The sequence below is a fragment of the Dermacentor andersoni genome, chromosome 3, assembly GCF_023375885.2.
Source record: "Dermacentor andersoni chromosome 3, qqDerAnde1_hic_scaffold, whole genome shotgun sequence".
NCBI classification, from domain to species: domain Eukaryota; kingdom Metazoa; phylum Arthropoda; class Arachnida; order Ixodida; family Ixodidae; genus Dermacentor; species Dermacentor andersoni.
Window position 1 is genome coordinate 150929339 of NC_092816.1, and position 18236 is coordinate 150947574.

The 18236-nt window shown below is 51.2% G+C and overlaps 1 protein-coding gene across 1 annotated transcript in view; it reads left to right on the forward strand.

Annotated features, from left to right (window-relative positions):
• The first annotated feature begins 349 nt into the window (after positions 1 to 349).
• LOC126524262 (heparanase-like) overlaps positions 350 to 18236 on the forward strand; it is a 49533-nt gene continuing 31646 nt past the window's right edge. Inside the window, exons 1-2 of the mRNA XM_055067403.1 lie at positions 350 to 824; positions 4295 to 4464. Coding sequence (XP_054923378.1) covers positions 591 to 824; positions 4295 to 4464 — 404 coding nt within the window. The 5' untranslated portion in view covers positions 350 to 590. The remainder of the gene's footprint in view (positions 825 to 4294; positions 4465 to 18236) is intronic.

The window sequence follows — 18236 nt, forward strand, 5'->3', positions numbered from 1 at the left end:
CTTAACGCTATCGCGTTGAAATCCGGCGCAGGCGTCCTCGTGAGTGAAAATTCCCGTATATATTTAGATATATGTTTCTAATGTTCCGTTTCTCATACGTTGTCTTACATTCTTGACAAAGTTGTTCCTCGGAATTTCGAGAATTACATCCCACAAACAAATGTAGTGAAACAAAACACGGACACCGCACACCTTTTATGCCAAATCTTATCAGACTTAAATATTAAAAGTGCGAAACAATAACACAAGCCTGAAAAAGTTTTTTTTTTTTTTGCGCGGCTGTGCACTACCTCCGCGATCGACCCACGAGAGAGGACGCGTTTGTATTAAAAAGCTCTCCTTCGTGCATAGCGTTCGCCGCCAGTGTTTCCCGGTAAACCTTATGCTTACCTAAGCTGCAGTTGCCGGGAAGCGTGAGAAGCAGCGAGAGACCTTTGAATGCTGTCGCGTTCCACTCTCAAAGGCGAAGCTTAAGCGTCCACAATAATGGGCACGAGCCGTGGTTTGATGGCACATCATCATCATAAGCAACGGCACGGGGTTCGGGCTCGGGCGCGGCGGCACTGGAAGAAGAAGGCCGGCCGAGGATCATGCCGCACCGCGAGTCGACCAAGGGTGTCCGCCATCCCTCGGCGGCCCGCAAGTCCGACCCCAAGGCCAGCAAGCCAGAAGGAGAGGCAGCCGTTAGCACGGTGCAGGCGGTGGGGCACATCTCACTGCTGCTCTTGTGCCTGGCAGCCCTGGGCGTGTCCTGCTACGCCTTCTACCTCTACTACGTGCTGCCCGTGCTATGGACGCCTTCGAGCGCGGCACGCAACTACCAGGTACTTACCGTAGGGATGAAGTTGTTCGGTAAAATTCAACTCGGGCTTTCAGTTCGAACGGAGGAAGTCCTACTTATGATCTGTGTCTCGTAAAAAAATAAAGCAGATCTGTTGCACGTCGTACAATCTATGTGAAGCGAAGCTCTCGTGAATTGGTTAATCAAAGCCATAAATTTTCCCATTCGATTCCTGCGTCTTTCGCATGAAGGTAACTGGCACGCGCGCATGTGCTTTCGCGCGCCCGTACGCAAGGTGACACACGCCTAGATCTTCTCAAAGAGCTATAGCTATAGGCACAACAGGAATCTACTATAGCAACTGTGCCCTAATTGTTAGAGCATCAGGCTGCTGCTGTGCTGGGGGGCCCGAGGTTCAGTTCCACCATCGGGCGCGTAATTCAATTGTTTTACGACGAAGCTGTGAAGGGTTAGTTCCCCCGGGATCCTGTCCGTGTGTTGACACAAAACTATCATCAGGATTGACTCCGGTGTCGTCGTCTTCCCCAGCTGGCTCGTTGGCGCCCCTCGGCGCTACCGCGCGAACGCGCTCGTGCCGCTGCTTCCGCGTTCGTCGTCGTCATTAATTATTTAATTAATAATTAAGAAGCAAGGACGCAACCAATCTTACAGCGAATTACAGCGAAGCTGTTATGGGCTAGTTCCCCCAGGATCGGGTCCGTGTGTAGACACATTACTCCCCACACGTGGGCCAATCCCGAAGATAGTGCAATGCCGGGCCGACCCGCGGCAAAGGTGAAGCTAGCGTTAAGCACTCCCCATACGTGGGCCGATCCTGAAGATAGTGCAATGCCGGGACGACTCGCGGCAAAGGTGAACCAGGCGTTAAAGGGAGACTAAAGCGAAACAATAAATCAGTATATACTAATGAAGCATTGTTTGAGAACCCTACAGGCAGTCAATTAAAAAAATAGTTTGATTATTAGATGAGAAAATGAAGGTCCAAGTATCAGTATTTAAATTTCGTGCCGATACCCCAGCGGCGGTACGTCAGCTTGACGTCAGGGATTCCAAATTATGTTTTCGCTATTGGGCCGCGTTGGCTGAGTAAAGGTTCCCGAAACTTGCCATGTTTAATATTTGGTTCCTTTAGAACACAATGTAGTCAATCTGTACCGCTATATATAATTAGTAGGCGCTAGAAGACGCCATCAAAATCCAAGACGTCACAGCCACCAGGTGCGGGAACTTAAGTAAGCTTCGCCACCCGTATTTCATTCTTGCGTTTTTTCTGGCTTACCAACCGTCTTATCGTTGTAAGAGTGGTGTTTTTGGTGTTGTAGAAAGGTAATTTACGTATGCAGAAGAAATCATTTTTCACTTTAGTGTCCCGGCAAAAGTGAAGCAGGCATTAAGCAATCCCCATACGTGGCCGATCCCGAAGATGCCGGGCCGACCCGCGTCAAAGGCACTCCCCACACGTGGACCAATCCCGCAGATAGTGCAATGCCGGGCCGACCCACGGTGGAGGTCAAGCAGGCGTTAAGCACTCCCCGTAGTGCGGGCCGATCACGAAGATAGTGCAATGCCGGGCCGACCCGCGGCGGAGGTCATGCAGGCGTTAAGCACTCCACGTAGTGTTGCCGATCCCGAAGATAGTGCAATGCCGGGCCGACCCACGGTGGAGGTCAAGCAGGCGTTAAGCATAGTGTTGCCGATCCCGAATATAGTGCAATGCCGGGCCGACCCACGGCCCGGCATGGTGCTGAGGTCAAGCAGGCGTTAAGCACTCCCCGTAGTGTGGGCCGATCCCGAAAATAGTGCAATGCCGGACCGACCCACGGTGGAGGTCATGCAGGCGTTAAGCACTCCACGTAGTGTTGCCGATACCGAAGATAGTGCAATGCCGGGCCGACCCACGGTGGAGGTCAAGCAGGCGTTAAGCATAGTGTTGCCGATCCCGAAGATAGTGCAATGCCGGGCCGACCCACGGTGGAGGTCAAGCAGGCGTTAAGCATAGTGTTGCCTATCCCGAAGATAGGCCGTGGGTCGGCCCGGCATGGTGTTGAGGTCCAGCAGGCGTTAAGCACTCCCCGTAGTGCGGGCCGATCACGAAGATAGTGCAATGCCGGGCCGACCCGCGGCGGAGGTGCAGTTCGCCATTAAGGGGCCCACATAGACATCTTGGCTGGTCATCCTTTTTCACAGAGTGGAAAGACTGAGTTTTTAAAGTAAAGGCTATTCAGTAAGATAGCCGCAGTACCTAGCAGCCTTGGTCACAAAAGTCCGAGAAGGTTCGCAAGGAAAGCTTTGTCGCTCGTAAAGCTAAAGCGGCACGGTTTTTAGACGCCGTCGCATACACTCCCAGAAAACTGCGGGTTATATTTCCGCTCCTTAAGCTCGTTTTTGAAGCGCGCTAAAAAAGAAGCTGAACAATATTTTATACCCCTTACCCACCTTATATACATTATCTACTCTTAGTGATTGTCAGGAAAAGAGTGAGTGATAGGCGAGGTGTCCTTTTTAAATGGGCTGCGGTTTACTTCCGCAAGACAAAAGAAAGAAAAGAGACCTTGGGATTGCTGGGTGTTCTATGCATCATGTGTAGCAAAAAGAAATAAAAATAATGAGATGATACGAGAGTTACGAAAGGGAGGTGCGTGTGTCCTGCTTGTGTTTTGTCTTCATGGCCTTGATTTTCTATCTGCCAGGACAATGTTTATGTAGATTGCCGTTCTGCTTCCAGCTATATGTCACCTTATTAAGCGGACAATGCCAGAATGCGAGACCGCGGGAGTCTGCATATCGAGCTTCTGTGACCGGGCAACATTTATTATTGCTCTTGAGAGGCAGAGCATGAGTGAAGTACACAGAGATTTCATTAGAAAGTTTACAAAAAATGTAGTCGTGACAGACAGCACACTTTTGCTATTTGAGATGGGTTACTGGAAGAGGCGGGCATGATTTGCATCACTAGTTAGCTTTTTATGCCATATCATAAGGGCACATATACAATTTACGAATTAAAGTGTTGATTCCTTAAGGCATGTCCAGCTTGCAACGAAACATAAAGGTAGCATCAATATCAATAAGCGTCGTCAGAGTTGCAGAAGACTGCAACGTTGTCGCTCCTGTATTCTTTTTTGTTATATAAAAACATGTTTTTATGTAAAGAAGGGCAAATTTAAGTATAGAGCATCGAGGCATTTCGCAGAACACTTTTGAAATGGACATCAAGGAGCCGGTACGTGACAGCCTCCGAATTAACGCCCTTAGAATATGTTGCCTCGGGGCTACAATTCTCGGAGCATATTTCTTCTAGCATTTCCTGAGTGCTTGCCGCAATCCGGTTGTGTAATTAGTTAAAGGCAGTAATTTGGGGCACAGCCAGCTCGAATGAGCGCGCTGCGGTCTGCCAAGCTCCGAGCTCCAAGGATAAGTGACGACGGCAGATTCTCTAAGAGAGCGGCCGGACGACTGGAACGATGGGCGACCAACTTGCGACATGCGCAGGACGCGCCGTGGCTGCCGTCCGGCGGGAGCGTCCGGGGTGCCCGCCGCGTGTGCAACTTCTCCGTGGACCTGGGCGCGCCGGCGCACACCGTGGACGAGCGCTTCGTCTCGTTCAACCTGGACGCCGCGCTCTTCCGCCGGTCGTGGGACTGGCTCGAACTCGACCTCGAGTGAGTGGTCCCTTTCGGCGCTCCGGCCTAGCCGTCGTGGGTGTTATGAGCTGCGCACGATTTTTTTTTTGTCTTTACGTGTGGGTTAGACACAGTTGATTCCTCTTAATGGGAAGCTTTATAGCTTCCTGCTATCTTTACTCTGGCTTCGCGAAACAAGTAAATCGTCTTTCGTGAGCGTGCTTGTAAGTCATTGCGTTCGCTGACGTTTAGTCATCCCCCATATAGTATATAGGAAGGGCCCACCGGCACTTGAGCAGCATCAAATAATTGCGAGTTTTAGGAGACTATATAGCAACTTAAGTGTCGCTGCTCTTCTGTCGACGGCCAACAATATTATCGGAGTGTTCTTAGCAAATTAGACAACAGAACCATCTCAGGAGGGAAAGATATCTTTACGTCACGGTTGTTATTTCTACACGCCACGCACGGTCTCAAAATTTTACTGAGATACTTTCGGCTGCGTGCTCTAATTAACCGCGGCACACGTCTCATGCACCAAGCTCTACAGGTGATTCACGGCCACACATAAAAGAACGCCGAAGAGCTAACCTTGTACTTCATCTTTGAAAAGCAGCAGTTCGGTTGATAGCTTACTTATTGCTTGATGTTTTAGTAAAACTCAATTCCAAGCCTTTATTCTATATGCACCGGAAGTTTAAAAAAATGGTTATGGGGATGTTTCGAGGATAGAAAGAGTGTATTTTACAATATATACACAAGCGGAGTCAGTGTAGCTATAAGATGGCTGACCAGCAAAAACACGCAACAGCCAGCGTCTCGCGATCTTCTTCTTCCTTCCTCTTCGTTTATCCTTCCGCAACAATATTATGGGGTTTTATGTGCGAAAACCACGACCTGATTATGAAGCACGCCGTAGTGGGGGACACCGGAAAATTGGACCACTTGGGGTTCTTTAACGTGCACTTAAATCAAAGTACACGGGCGTTTTCCCATTTCGCCCCCGTCGAAATGCGACCGCCGTGGCCGGGATTCGGTGCCGCGACCTCGTGCTTAGCAGCCCGACACCATAGCCACTAAACAACCACGGCGGGTCGCACCGTGATTTGTTTGCTGCTCTGTAGAGACACGTTTGATGACTGAGATGAAATCGAGTTTCAGAATGCTGTTGGTCTGAGCGCCGACAATTTTTTCACTTTACTGGACGCTTATCTCAGTAGTACTTTTATCCTAGTAGCATCTTTATTATGCGACCTATTTCTTTCTAAAATGGACATAACCCTTGACAGCAGCCTTAAGGGGACACGTGTGTTAAAAGTTGTTAGATACGTGGACGATCTTTTTTAATTACAATAAACCAACAATATTCTTTAACTAGTCACTACGAAATTAACAATGCTTTGAATCTTTTTAAACGCTACGGCAATGCATATCATACTGACCGCAAATAAAGACGGGGACAGCGGAAGAGAACACAAACACTACACGGTCGATAACTTTCAAGTGTAACTTTCAGTGTTCTCTTCCGCTGTCACCGTCTTTATTTGCGGTCAATATGATATGCAGTAAACACCAACTAGGCCAAACTGAAGTTCTTCTGAAGCTACGGCAATGGCCTATATCTCTGCCTAGAGTTTGCGCTTAGATGCTCGTGTGCCCACCAGCTCGAGCCTCGTTTTTAGCATCGGGTCCACCAGCTTTTAAGGGCCGGATACGCTCGTTCGATTATGACTTCAGAGGCGGAAACCCTGCTGCAGAATCTCAAACGTAGCATTAATCGCAAGGTGGGTGAGGGAGTTGAGCAGGATTCTCGAAGAAAGACACAAGTGACACCTTATTTCCACAAGGTGAGCCACGACCGGCGGCTCACAGGTGGAGCTAGCAGGTGCAGTCGCTGTTGTGCCTTCCGCCCCGAAGAATATGGCTCGCTTGTGCCCCCGAATCACGGAATGTGCTGTGAAAACATGCAAAGCCAAGCACGCAAAGCACTGCGTGCAGTGTTCCACTGAAGTGGTCCATACCAGCTACCGCTAAGCGGCGGAAAAACCTACATCGGGTAGACCGGGTGTTGTGTGAATGGGCAAATCAAGAACCACGCCAACAATAATAAAAAAAAAGATATGAGAGTGCACCTTCCTGCGTATTCAAGGTCGTGCTGCCGTGAGCCACTTCTTCCTGAGGTGAGTGAGCATCATGGGCAGAAGTAGAGATAAAGCCGTGCGGGAACCGCTAGAGATATATCATATTCACGTCAGTGGTCAAGATAGCTAGTGTTGGTCAAACATTAGTATCCTTATATGACGCGGAAATAAAACTACTACCAGGTTTGCCGCATGCAAGGTGACTTGTCCTTAGCGCTTTGCCGCCCTCTTGTAGCAGGTGTGAGCGATATATATATTGTTAAGATGCGTTATAGTTCGATTGATTAGACGCTCAGATAGCAGAGCACGTAGCGAGAGGACACAGAGCTTCGGCAACAGACACAAGGCTTCCAACCAAAACGTTGTCGTCGTCTTTATTTATTTATTTATTTATTTTCAATACCCTAAAGGCCCCGAGAGGCATTACATAGGGGGGGATACAATTCACACATGATATTGTAATAAAAATGACTGAAGGCAACAAGCACAGATTTCGGTAGAAGAAACACTTTGTAAAAGAAAGACGAAAAAAAAAAGAGGGAAAAAAAAACGTAAAGTAATTTGGGCGAGAGTACATGGTACAATTCATATTTGCTGTACATGGCACTTTTCAACAAGGCACAAGTGGCAGGTGGGTGCGGGTAAATGGAAATTTAGAAATTATACATATATGTAACACAGGTCAGTCAAGAAGTGGCAGCTGAACATTTTATACATTTAAAAATGTGCGCAGGGCTGATTGGAAGGCAGACGGGTCAGTGATTGTTACAATATCTTCAGGTAGGGCGTTCCATTCGTTCACTGATAACACGAAAGGGGAATTTTGGAATTTTTTGGGCCTAGCAAATATGGGAGCCACTTTGCATACATGGTCATTGCGGGTTGACAGATAATGGGCGGGTAAGATGGGAGCAGATGAAAAAGATGAACCACTATAGTAAAGGGAGTGAAAAAAAGACAGACGGAAATATTTCCGTCGTGTGTCAAGATCCGGAAGATTAAGGGTCTGCTTTAATGCTGACACACTTTGATATGGAGAGTAGGAGCGCAAAATAAAGCGGGCGGCCTTATTTTGAATTGATTCGATGCAATCAGAAAGGTTAGCTGTGTGAGGGTTCCAAATAATTGAGGCGTAATCGAGGGTTGTTCTGACAAGGGAGATGTATGCACGAAGTCTTGTGTCACTGTTTGCAAGGTACAGACGGCGTTTTAAAAAGCCAAGTTTTTTTATTGCCTTGTTAGTAATATGCTCAACATGCATGGCCCAGCTTAAGTCAGATGTAAGAATAACGCCCAGATATTTAAAGGAAGAGGTTCGTTCGAGTATGCAATTGCGTAGAGTGTATACGTTAGATGGAAAGGTTAGCTTGGAAGAAAATGTCATGACCTTGGTTTTCTCTGCATTAATTTCCATCTTCCATACGCGACACCATTCAGCTAATGTGGTTAAATCTTTTTGTAATATGGCAACGTCATCAGGGGTGGTTATCTGTCTATAAATTACACAATCATCGGCAAACAGCCGTATTGTTGAAGTTATATTCGTAGCTATGTCATTAATATATATTAGGAATAATAATGGGCCTAACACTGACCTGCAGTGCCTGCCGCGCGTTCTTCTCCAGTACAATTGCCTTCCCGGAGAAGAGCCGTCTCGGCGACCTACGGGCAAGATAGCACAGGTGGATCAAAGTACGGCTTGAGCCGCTGAGCGTACACGATTTCGCGCCCTCGGCGGCGCTTATCGGAATGCGGCTCAAGGGGTTCTACCAAGTAGTTCACAGGAGACGTTTGACTGACGACACGGTAGGGACCTTGGTACTTGGAAACAAGCTTTGGTGAAAGTCCAGGGCTGGTAGCCGGAACCCAAAGCCGGACTAGTGAGTCAGGGGCATAGGGTGCCAGAGAGGAGGGAATATCCCGAAGGTGCTTCTGTCACTGCTGATCTGCCGAAGTAAATGTGCGGGCGAGCTTTCGGCACTCTTCCGCGTGTGCAGCAGCTTCGGACAGGGTAGTAGCCTCCGTTGTGTCAGGGCAATACGGAAGGATGGTGTCCATTGTGCAGGAAGGCTCGCGTCCGTAAAGAACAAAGAAGGGGGAAAATCCTGTAGTGGTCTGTGTGGCGGTATTATAAGCGTACGTCACGAAGGGGAGAATTCGGTCCCAATTGGTTTGGTCAGATGCGACGTACATGGCTAACATATCGCCAAGAGTGCGGTTAAAGCGCTCAGTCATGCCATTAGTTTGCGGGTGGTATGCAGTAGTAGTACGGTGAATTACGTTGCATTCCTTGAGCAGGGCTTCTATAACATCAGACAGAAAGACGCGGCCTCTGTCGCTCAGCAACTCTCTGGGGGCTCCATGGCGAAGTATGATGTTACGCAGAAGGAACCCGGCAACATCCCGCGCAGATGCGTTGGGCAGAGGCGAAGTTTCCGCGTAACGCGTGAGATGGTCTATCGCCACTATTACCCAGCACCTCCACCAAATGTTAAGGTGCGTTATAGTTCGATTGATTAGACGCTCAGATAGCAGAGCACGTAGCGAGAGGACACAGAGCTTCGGCAACAGACACAAGGCTTCCAACCAAAACGTTGTCGTCTTTCTCGAAGCAGTGCCTGCCGCGCGTTCTTCTCCAGTACAATATATATATATATATATTGAAATGGGGTTTATTGTAGCTCGTTCGAGGGATCGCAGGTAGCTCTAGATCACGAGTCCTAGCGCTTCGCATCAACAACCCGCGCTCGTGTCTCGCGCCGCAGCAGTGGCAGTCCGCACAGTGCCACATGCATATTACCCACTACAACTACCCCCGGGGCGAAGAGGAGCCATCCTGGCGACCTAAGGCGATGATACGATAAGGGGGTCGTGGTACGGCTTCAGGCGGCTGACGTGAACAGTCTCGCGGCCACGGCGGCGTTTGTCCGAAGATGGTGTCACCGGTTCGACCACATAATTTACAGGCGAAGTACACGCGACGACCCGGTACGGACCTTGATATTTCGGAGCAAGCTTTGGGCTAAGGCCTGGAGCTTGGAAGGGCAGCCGAAGCCAGACGTGAGAGTCCACGGCGAAGGAATGTGTGGGCTGATCGTTGTCGTGGCGATCTTTGTGGATTCCTTGGGTATCCGACGTGAACGAGCGAGCCAGTTGGCGGCACTCTTCAGCATGGCGAGCAACTTCGGAAAGAGGGGTGAATTCAGAGGCATCCGGGTGATATGGTAGTACGGTGTCGAGGGTAGTGGATGGTTCACGCTCATAAAGAAGAAAAAATCGTGAGAAGCCTGTGGTAGCCTGAACGGCGGTATTGTATGCGTACGTCACAAAAGGGAGGACGTCGTCCCAATTTGAATGATCCGACGCAACATACATGGTGAGCATGTCCCCAAGGGTGCGGTTGAATCGTTCCGTTAGACCGTTAGTTTGTGGGTGATACGCCGTAGTGGTGCGGTGAATAGTGCGGCACGCGGCGAGTAGCTCATTAATAACTTCGGACAAGAAGACACGGCCTCGGTCACTGAGTAGTTCTCGCGGTGCGCCGTGCCGTAAGACGAAATGCCGTAAGATGAATGCGGCGACGTCGCGAGCAGCAGCCGAAGCGAGTGCAGCAGTTTCAGCATATCTTGTCAGGTGGTCTACTGCGACAATTATCCAACGATTTCCGGCAGCACTGCACGGAAGAGGCCCATAAAGGTCGATGCCAACCCGATCAAAAGGACGTGCAGGACACGGTAAAGGTTGCAGAGGGCCTGTCGGATGAGAAGATGTCTTGCGTCGCTGACAGGCTGCACATGACCGAATGTATTTGCGGACATAAGAATACATGCCGCGCCAGTAGTACCGCTGGCGGAGCCGCTCGTAGGTTTTCAGGACGCCAGCATGAGCTTGTTGTGGGTCTGCATGGAAATACGTGCATACGTCGGAACGCAAATGGCGAGGGAGGACTAGCAGCCGTTTGCGACCGTCGGGCTGATAGTTCCGGCGGTACAAGATGGCGTCCCGTAGCACGAAGTGGGTGGCTTGGCGACGAATGGCTCGAGGGCATGTAGACGTTGAAGAACTGCTAAGAATGTCAATGAGAGACAGAATCCACGGATCTTTTCTCTGTTCAGACGGCATGTCAGTAACAGCAAGCGTAGCAACCGGGCACTCTATGGATGAAGGTGGCCTTTCGTCGGATCGCATGGGCGCACGGGAGAGCGCATCTGCATCAGAATGTTGGCGCCCGGATCGATAAATGACGCGAATGTCAAATTCTTGGATCCGAAGAGCCCAACGTCCAAGACGCCCCGACGGGTCTTTCAGTGACGCAAGCCAGCAGAGCGCGTGGTGGTCTGTCACAACGTCGAACGGACGGCCATACAAGTAAGGGCGAAATTTGTTTAAGGCCCAAACTATAGCTAAACATTCTTTTTCCGTGACAGAATAATTGGATTCTGCCTTCGTGAGAGCACGACTCGCATATGCAACCACATATTCTGGAAAGCCAGGCTTCCGTTGTGCAAGGACGGCCCCAAGACCAACGCCGCTGGCGTCGGTATGAACTTCAGTCGGTGCACTCGGGTCGTAGTGGCGTAGAACAGGCGGTGAGGTAAGCCGACGACGCAAAGTGGTGAAGGCTTGGTCACATGCCGGAGTCCAGTCACGAAGGTCACCAGAGCCAGCCAGGAGCTTCGTCAGGGGAGCGATGATGCAGGCAAAATTGCGCACAAAGCGGTGAAAATAAGAGCAAAGACCGACGAAACTGCGGAGCTCTTTCACTGTAGTCGGCCGCGGAAATTCTGCGACAGCACGAAGTTTGTCAGGGTCGGGAAGGACGCCGTCTTTGGACACGACATGGCCAAGTATGGTCAGCTGGCGGGCTCCGAAGCGGCACTTTTTAAAGTTGAGTTGAAGGCCGGCGGTGGTAAGGCAAGTAAGGACTTCGCGTAGACGAGAGAGGTGAGTGGTGAAATCAGGGGAGAAAACTACCACGTCGTCTAAATAACACAAGCACGTCTTCCATTTGAGGCCTCGTAGAAGATTGTCCGTCATCCTTTCGAATGTCGCGGGTGCATTGCAGAGGCCGAATGGCATTACTGTAAACTCATACAGGCCATCAGGCGTAATAAAAGCTGTCTTCGAGCGGTCGGATTCATCCACTGGCACTTGCCAATAGCCCGATCGCAAGTCCAAAGAAGAAAAGAATTCGGCACCATGAAGACAATCCAGGGCGTCATCTATGCGCGGTAGAGGATAGACATCTTTTCGTGTAATTTTGTTGAGGCGACGATAGTCCACACAGAAACGAATCGAGCCATCTTTTTTCTTAACGAGTACTACAGGAGATGACCAAGGGCTGCAGGATGGCTTGATAACACCACGTTCAAGCATGTCTTCAACTTGCTCGGCGATGACACGACGCTCGGTGGATGACACGCGGTACGGACGCTGGCGTAATGGTGCGTGGTGTCCCGTATCAATGTGGTGAGAGACGGTACTCGTGCGGCCTAATGATGCTTGGTTGCAGTCAAAAGAGGCGTGAAAATCATTTAAAAGAGTAATAAGCCGCTCACGTTGTGTCGGCTCGAGGTCATCGGCAATAGAGCGACAAAAGACATCCGGTGGTACTCGGTTAGATGGCGCATGGGGTGCCAGTGCTGTTACGTTGGCAGTATCCACGTCGTCGGGAACAGGGAACTGCACAATAACGTCAGCGTCCACAGTCTGGATGGTACCAATAGTCTCGCCACAGTGCAAAGCCAAAGTGTACGAATTTGGGTTATAAATCAGTATTTCTGCAGCCCCATGGTGAACCGTGAGGAGGGCGAAAGGCAACAATATAGGCTGGCGGCGAATGAAGACGGCAGCGGGTGAAAACATGACCGTCGCTTCGGCAAGCGATGCGCATGAAAGAGGGACAAATACCGCGCTGTGAGGGGGAAGGTCAGTATCTGAAGCTACACAGATCCTGGTAACATCATGAACTTGAAAGTCGTGAGATGGCAAATCGCACAGAACGGAGAACTGAACCTCAGCACGTGCACAGTCAATGACCGCGTGATGGCGCGACAGAAAATCCCAACCGAGAATCACATCTTGGGAGCAACAAGTTAGCACAAAGAAATCAATCGAATACAAAATGTCTCGAATCAACACCCTGGCAGTGCACATAGCGACTGGCTGAACTTGTTGTGCACTGGCTGTTCTAAGCAATAATACCGAAGGCATCATGGTCACTTTCCGTAATTCACGGCAAAGTTTCTCACTAATCACAGATACAGCAGCACCTGTATCGACGAGCGCAAGACATTTGATGCCATCAACAGACACTTCAATAACGTTAGCGGGGGAAAAACGAGGACTTTGATGTTCCGACGATGACGCAGTTCGTGCCTCAGGAACTGCGGAAATCAGTTTTCCGCCTCAGTAGTACTGGCACTGGGCCTAGGACGCATGGGTGAGAGTGAGCGCCGACGAGGGGAAGGTGAGCGACGAGTATTGTAGAGCTGTGACTGCGGTGCTGGTATGTCATCAGCAGCGTAGACTTCCGGTGGTGGTCGTGAAGGCATACGGAAAGGTCGGAAGCCGGAGCTGGGTGGTCGCGCGGTGCCCACGAAGGCCGGCAAGCGCCGGCGGCAGAAGCGCGCTACATGTCCCGGTGTACCGCAGGCATAGCATATTGGGCGGTTGTCAGGAGTGCGCCAAGGATTTGTACCTTGCTGCTGTGCGCTGAAAAAGGCAGCGACCTGCTGGCGAGGCGAGGGCGGATGAGAGAACACCGGCTGGAGAGGCGCTGAAGGCGGAGGTGAGAATCCCGGCAGACGAGGCGCCCGTGCAGCGGCTTCAGCATACGTCAGAGGCGCGGCCACGGGAGCCGGCTGACACGGAGGTGGAAGAGCTTCGGTCACTTGCTCTTGAATTACCTGTCGGATCGCTGGAGCCAAATATTGAGAAGGCTTCTCCGTGGTCGGCAAAATCGAGAGCTGTCGCGCGACCTCCTCGCGCACAAATTCTTTTATTTGCGTCAGCAAAGTTGTGTGGTTGTCGCCAAGAACCAATGCTGCTAACGAATCTTCCGTAGGCGGTGGGCGCCGAGCTAAGATGCGTTGTTTCCGTAGCTCGTCAAAACTTTGGCACAAGTTGATAACTTCGGCCACGGTACGCGGATCCTTCGCTAGCAACATTTGAAATGCGTCCTCATCAATGCCTTTCATAATGTGTTTTATCTTGTCCTGTTCCGCCATTGACGGATTCACGCGCTTACACAGGTCAATGACATCTTCGATGTAACTTGTGAACGTTTCACCGTGATGTTGCGCGCGCCCCCGTAAGCGTTGTTCTGCGCGAAGCTTGCGCACAGCGGGGCGCCCGAACACTTCTGTGAAACTTGTCTTGAATCTGCTCCACGTTGTGAAATCGTGTTCGTGGTTTCGGAACCAGAGGTTCGCGACGCCGGTTAAGTAAAACAGCACATTGTGCAACTTCGTGATGTCGTCCCACTTGTTATGCTGACTCACCCTTTCGTAAGATAACAACCAATCCTCCACGTCATGATCATCGGTGCCGCTAAAGATGGCAGGATCATGCTGGCGCAATGCACCGGAAACGATGATCGTCGGAGGCTGTGGTGCATCTTCCTGGGTGGTTTCGTCAGGCATGGTCGCAGCAGTCGGTAGCGTCCGGCTTCGGAGTTCGTTTTCGAGGTTACCCCGCACCTCCACCAAATGAAATGGGGTTTATTGTAGCTCGTTCGAGGGATCGCAGGTAGCTCTAGATCACGAGTCCTAGCGCTTCGCATCAATAACCCGCGCTCGTGTCTCGCGCCGCAGCGGTGGCAGTCCGCACAGTGCCACATGCATATTACCCACTACAATATATATATATATATATATATATATATATATATATATATATATATATATATATATATATATATATATATATATATTGAGAAAAGGTTTATTGGCGGCTCCTAATGTAAAGACACAGGAACCGGGAATGGTGAAGCAGCCCGAAGCACTGTCCAAACGGACGCCAGCAATCAACAGCGCGAGCCGAAACGAGCCGCGCGTTGGCGATGCGGCTGTGCCGCGAGGCGCGTCTTCTTCTTCACAATCTCCCCTCGGACAAAAAGAGCCATCCTGGCGCCTTAACAATCGGGAGGCAGAGGGTCGTGGTAGGGCTTGAGACGCGAGACGTGGACAATGTCACGTCCACGCCGGCGCAAGTCTTCAGGTGGTGACAGGGGCTCAATGAGAAAATTCACCGGGGATGTTTGCTCCAAGATTCGGTAAGGCCCTGCGAATTTCGGGACGAGTTTCGAGGAAAGCTTCAACGTTTGGAAAGGGACCGACAACCACACAAGAACGCCTGGAGCGTAGGTCGTGTTTGGATGCGTGTCGATGCGGTTTTCTTTTTGGCGCTGCTGTTGCTCTGCCGTAAAGGAGCGCGCTAGCTGGCGGCATTCTTCGGCTTGTCGGGCGACGTCGGAAACAGGTAGACACTCGGAGGCGTCAGGACGGTATGGAAGGAGCGTGTCTATGGTATGCGTAGGCTCGCGGCCATACAGGAGGAAGAAAGGTGAAAATCCCGTAGTGGCCTGGATCGCGGTGTCGTACGCGAACGTGATGAATGGAAGGATGCGGTCCCAGTTACCATGATCAGATGCCACGTACATAGAGAGCATATCACCAAGTGTGCGGTTAATCGCTCTGTGAGCCCGTTAGTCTGTGGATGATATGCCGTGCTTGTCCGATGAATAATATGGCATTCCGAAAGCAAACTTTCGACGACTTCGGAGAGGAAGGCGCGACCTCGATCGCTGAGGAGTTCCCGAGGTGCGCCGTGTCGAAGCACGAAGCGATGTAGGACGAAAGAGGCTACATCCCGCGCTGTAGCACTTGGTAAAGCAGCAGTTTCGGCGTAGCGTGTCAAATGATCAATAGCAACTACGATCCACCGATTGCCGTCTGGCGTCATAGGAAGCGGGCCGTATAGGTCGATGCCGACGTGATCGAAGGGTGTGGCAGGGCACGGGAGCGGCTGCAAGGCACCAGATGGGCGTAAAGGCGGCGATTTGCGGCGTTGACAGTTAAGACAGCACCGAACAAACATGTGTACAAAATTGTACATGCCGCGCCAGTAGTAGCGGTGGCGAATTCGTTCGTACGTCTTGAAGACTCCGGCATGGCCACACTGCGGATCGTTGTGGAAAGCGGCACATATTTGAGACCTTAAGCCTTAAGCTGCGGGGAACCACCAGAAGCCACCGACGACCTTCAGGAGTGTAATTGCGTCGGTGCAGCAGCTGGTCACGAATGGCAAAATGAACTGCTTGGCGTCGGAGGGTTCGGGATACAGGGATGGTCGACGATCCAGAAAGATAGTCGAAAAGAGAAGCGATCCACGGGTCACGACGTTGTGCGGTTGCAAAGGAGTCCATGTCGAGAGATGACACGGAATGTGCGGAAGTTGTTGCGCAGGCCGAGTCTGGAGGTAAAGGTGAACGAGACAAGGCGTCTGCGTCGGAGTGTGTGCGTCCACTGCGGTATACGACGCGAATATCGTACTCCTGGATGCGTAGTGCCCAACGGGCTAGGCGGCCAGTGGGATCTTTCAAGTTGGCGAGCCAACAAAGCGCATGGTGATCTGTGACCAAGTCGAATGGGCGCCCGTACAGATATGGTCGGAACTTGCCAAGTGCCCATACTAAAGCCAAGCACTCTTTTTCGGTCACGCTGTAATTGGCCTCAGGCTTCGTCAGTGTGCGACTCGCATAGGCGACTACATATTCGGGGTAGCCCGGCTTTCGTTGGGCGAGTACGGCGCCGAGACCGACCCCGCTGGCATCTGTATGTACTTCAGTTGCAGCTGACGGGTCGAAATGGCGAAGAATAGGTGGGGAGATGAGAAGACGACGCAGCGTAGCAAAGGCAGAGTCACATGCAGAGGACCAGCAGGAGAGGGCGGCGTCACCGCGCAGAAGCTGAGTCAATGGCGCCATGATCGATGCGAAATTTCGAACAAAGCGCCGGAAATATGAGCATAGGCCCACTAAGCTTCGAAGTTCTTTGATGGTCTGAGGCTTCGGAAACTCAGCGACTGCTCGAAGTTTTGCAGGATCGGGTAGAACGCCGTGCTTGGACACAACGTGGCCTAAAATGGTGAGCTATCGCGCGGCGAAGCGGCACTTCTTGAGGTTCAGTTGAAGGCCAGCGTTCGTTAGACAGGTCAAAACTTGTCTGAGGCGGAGCAGGCGAGTAGGAAAATCAGGCGAGAAAACCACGACATCGTCGAGGTAACACAGACATATAGACCACTTGAGGCCACGCAGCGTGTTGTCCATGAGTCGTTCAAAGGTGGCAGGGGCGTTACAAAGCCCGAAAGGCATCACCTTAAATTCATATAAGCCGTCAGGCGTAATGAATGCGGTTTTCTGGCGATCGGCCGCAGCCATCGGGACCTGCCAGTACCCTGAACGCAAGTCAAGGGACGAGAAGAATTCTGCTCCCTGAAGACTGTCGAGGGCGTCATCGATGCGCGGCAAAGGATAGACGTCTTTGCGCGTTACCTTATTTAACCGAGGGCAGTCGACGCAAAAGCGAATAGACCCGTCCTTCTTGCGAACGAGAACGACAGGAGATGCCCAGGGACTGTGCGAAGGTTGAATAACATCACGGCGCAGCATATCTTCGACTTGGGTGGTAATGACACGACGCTCTTCGGCAGAGACGCGATACGGTCGTTAACGTAACGGCTGATGTGAACCGGTGTCAATGTAGTGCTGCACTTCCGACGTGCGGCCCAGGTGAGGTTGTGAAACGTCGAATGAACTTCTAAATTTGTGCAGGAGATCAAGAAGGTCGGCGCGTTCGGCAGGTGTGAGGGTATCGGCGATGGCATTCGAGAACGCATCCCTGAACGTTCCCTCAAGCGCGGACATCGAAGATGGTTGGCCGGGGTCGACATCAAAAGAGTCTCCAGGGACGTCAACCAAAGACGAAGAGTCGAGGAGTTCCACGAAGCCAAGGCATTCACCAACAAGCAACGTAATAGGCGCACAGAGGGGATTGTAAAAGTATATATTGCTGCAGCCGCCAGCCATGTCAAGCGTCGCGAAGGGTAGTGGGAAAGATTTACGGCTCATGAAGACGTCGGACGGTGTGAAGAGGACCGTTGCATCAGCGATGGCATCGCAAGAGACGGGTACGAGGGCGAAGGAGCCATGTGGAATATCTGTGTCCTCGCGCACGGTAAGTTTAGAAGGGCGGTCGCAATCTTCGTCCAAGGGTGCGTCACAAGGGGAAAATTCAACTTCGGCGCGTGCGCAGTCGATCACGGCTTTATGACTGGATAAGAAGTCCCATCCGAGGATGACGTCATGCGTGCAGGCGGGAAGAACAATACACTCGACGATGTAAACAATGCCGTGAATAAGCACACGTACTGTACAGGCTGCGTGCGGAGTGACGTGCTGCGCGCTTGCCGTACGAAGCGACAGTCCAGAAAGCGGCGTGGTCACCTTGCGCAGCGAACGGCACAGTTTGGCGGCTATCACAGAAACGGCTGCGCCGGTATCCACAAGAGCGAATGCAGGAACACCTTCTACACAAATTTCGACCACGGTAGCAGGAGAGGCGCGAGGACTTTGAGAGTTCGAATGGGGCGCAGTTCGTGCCTCTTGAA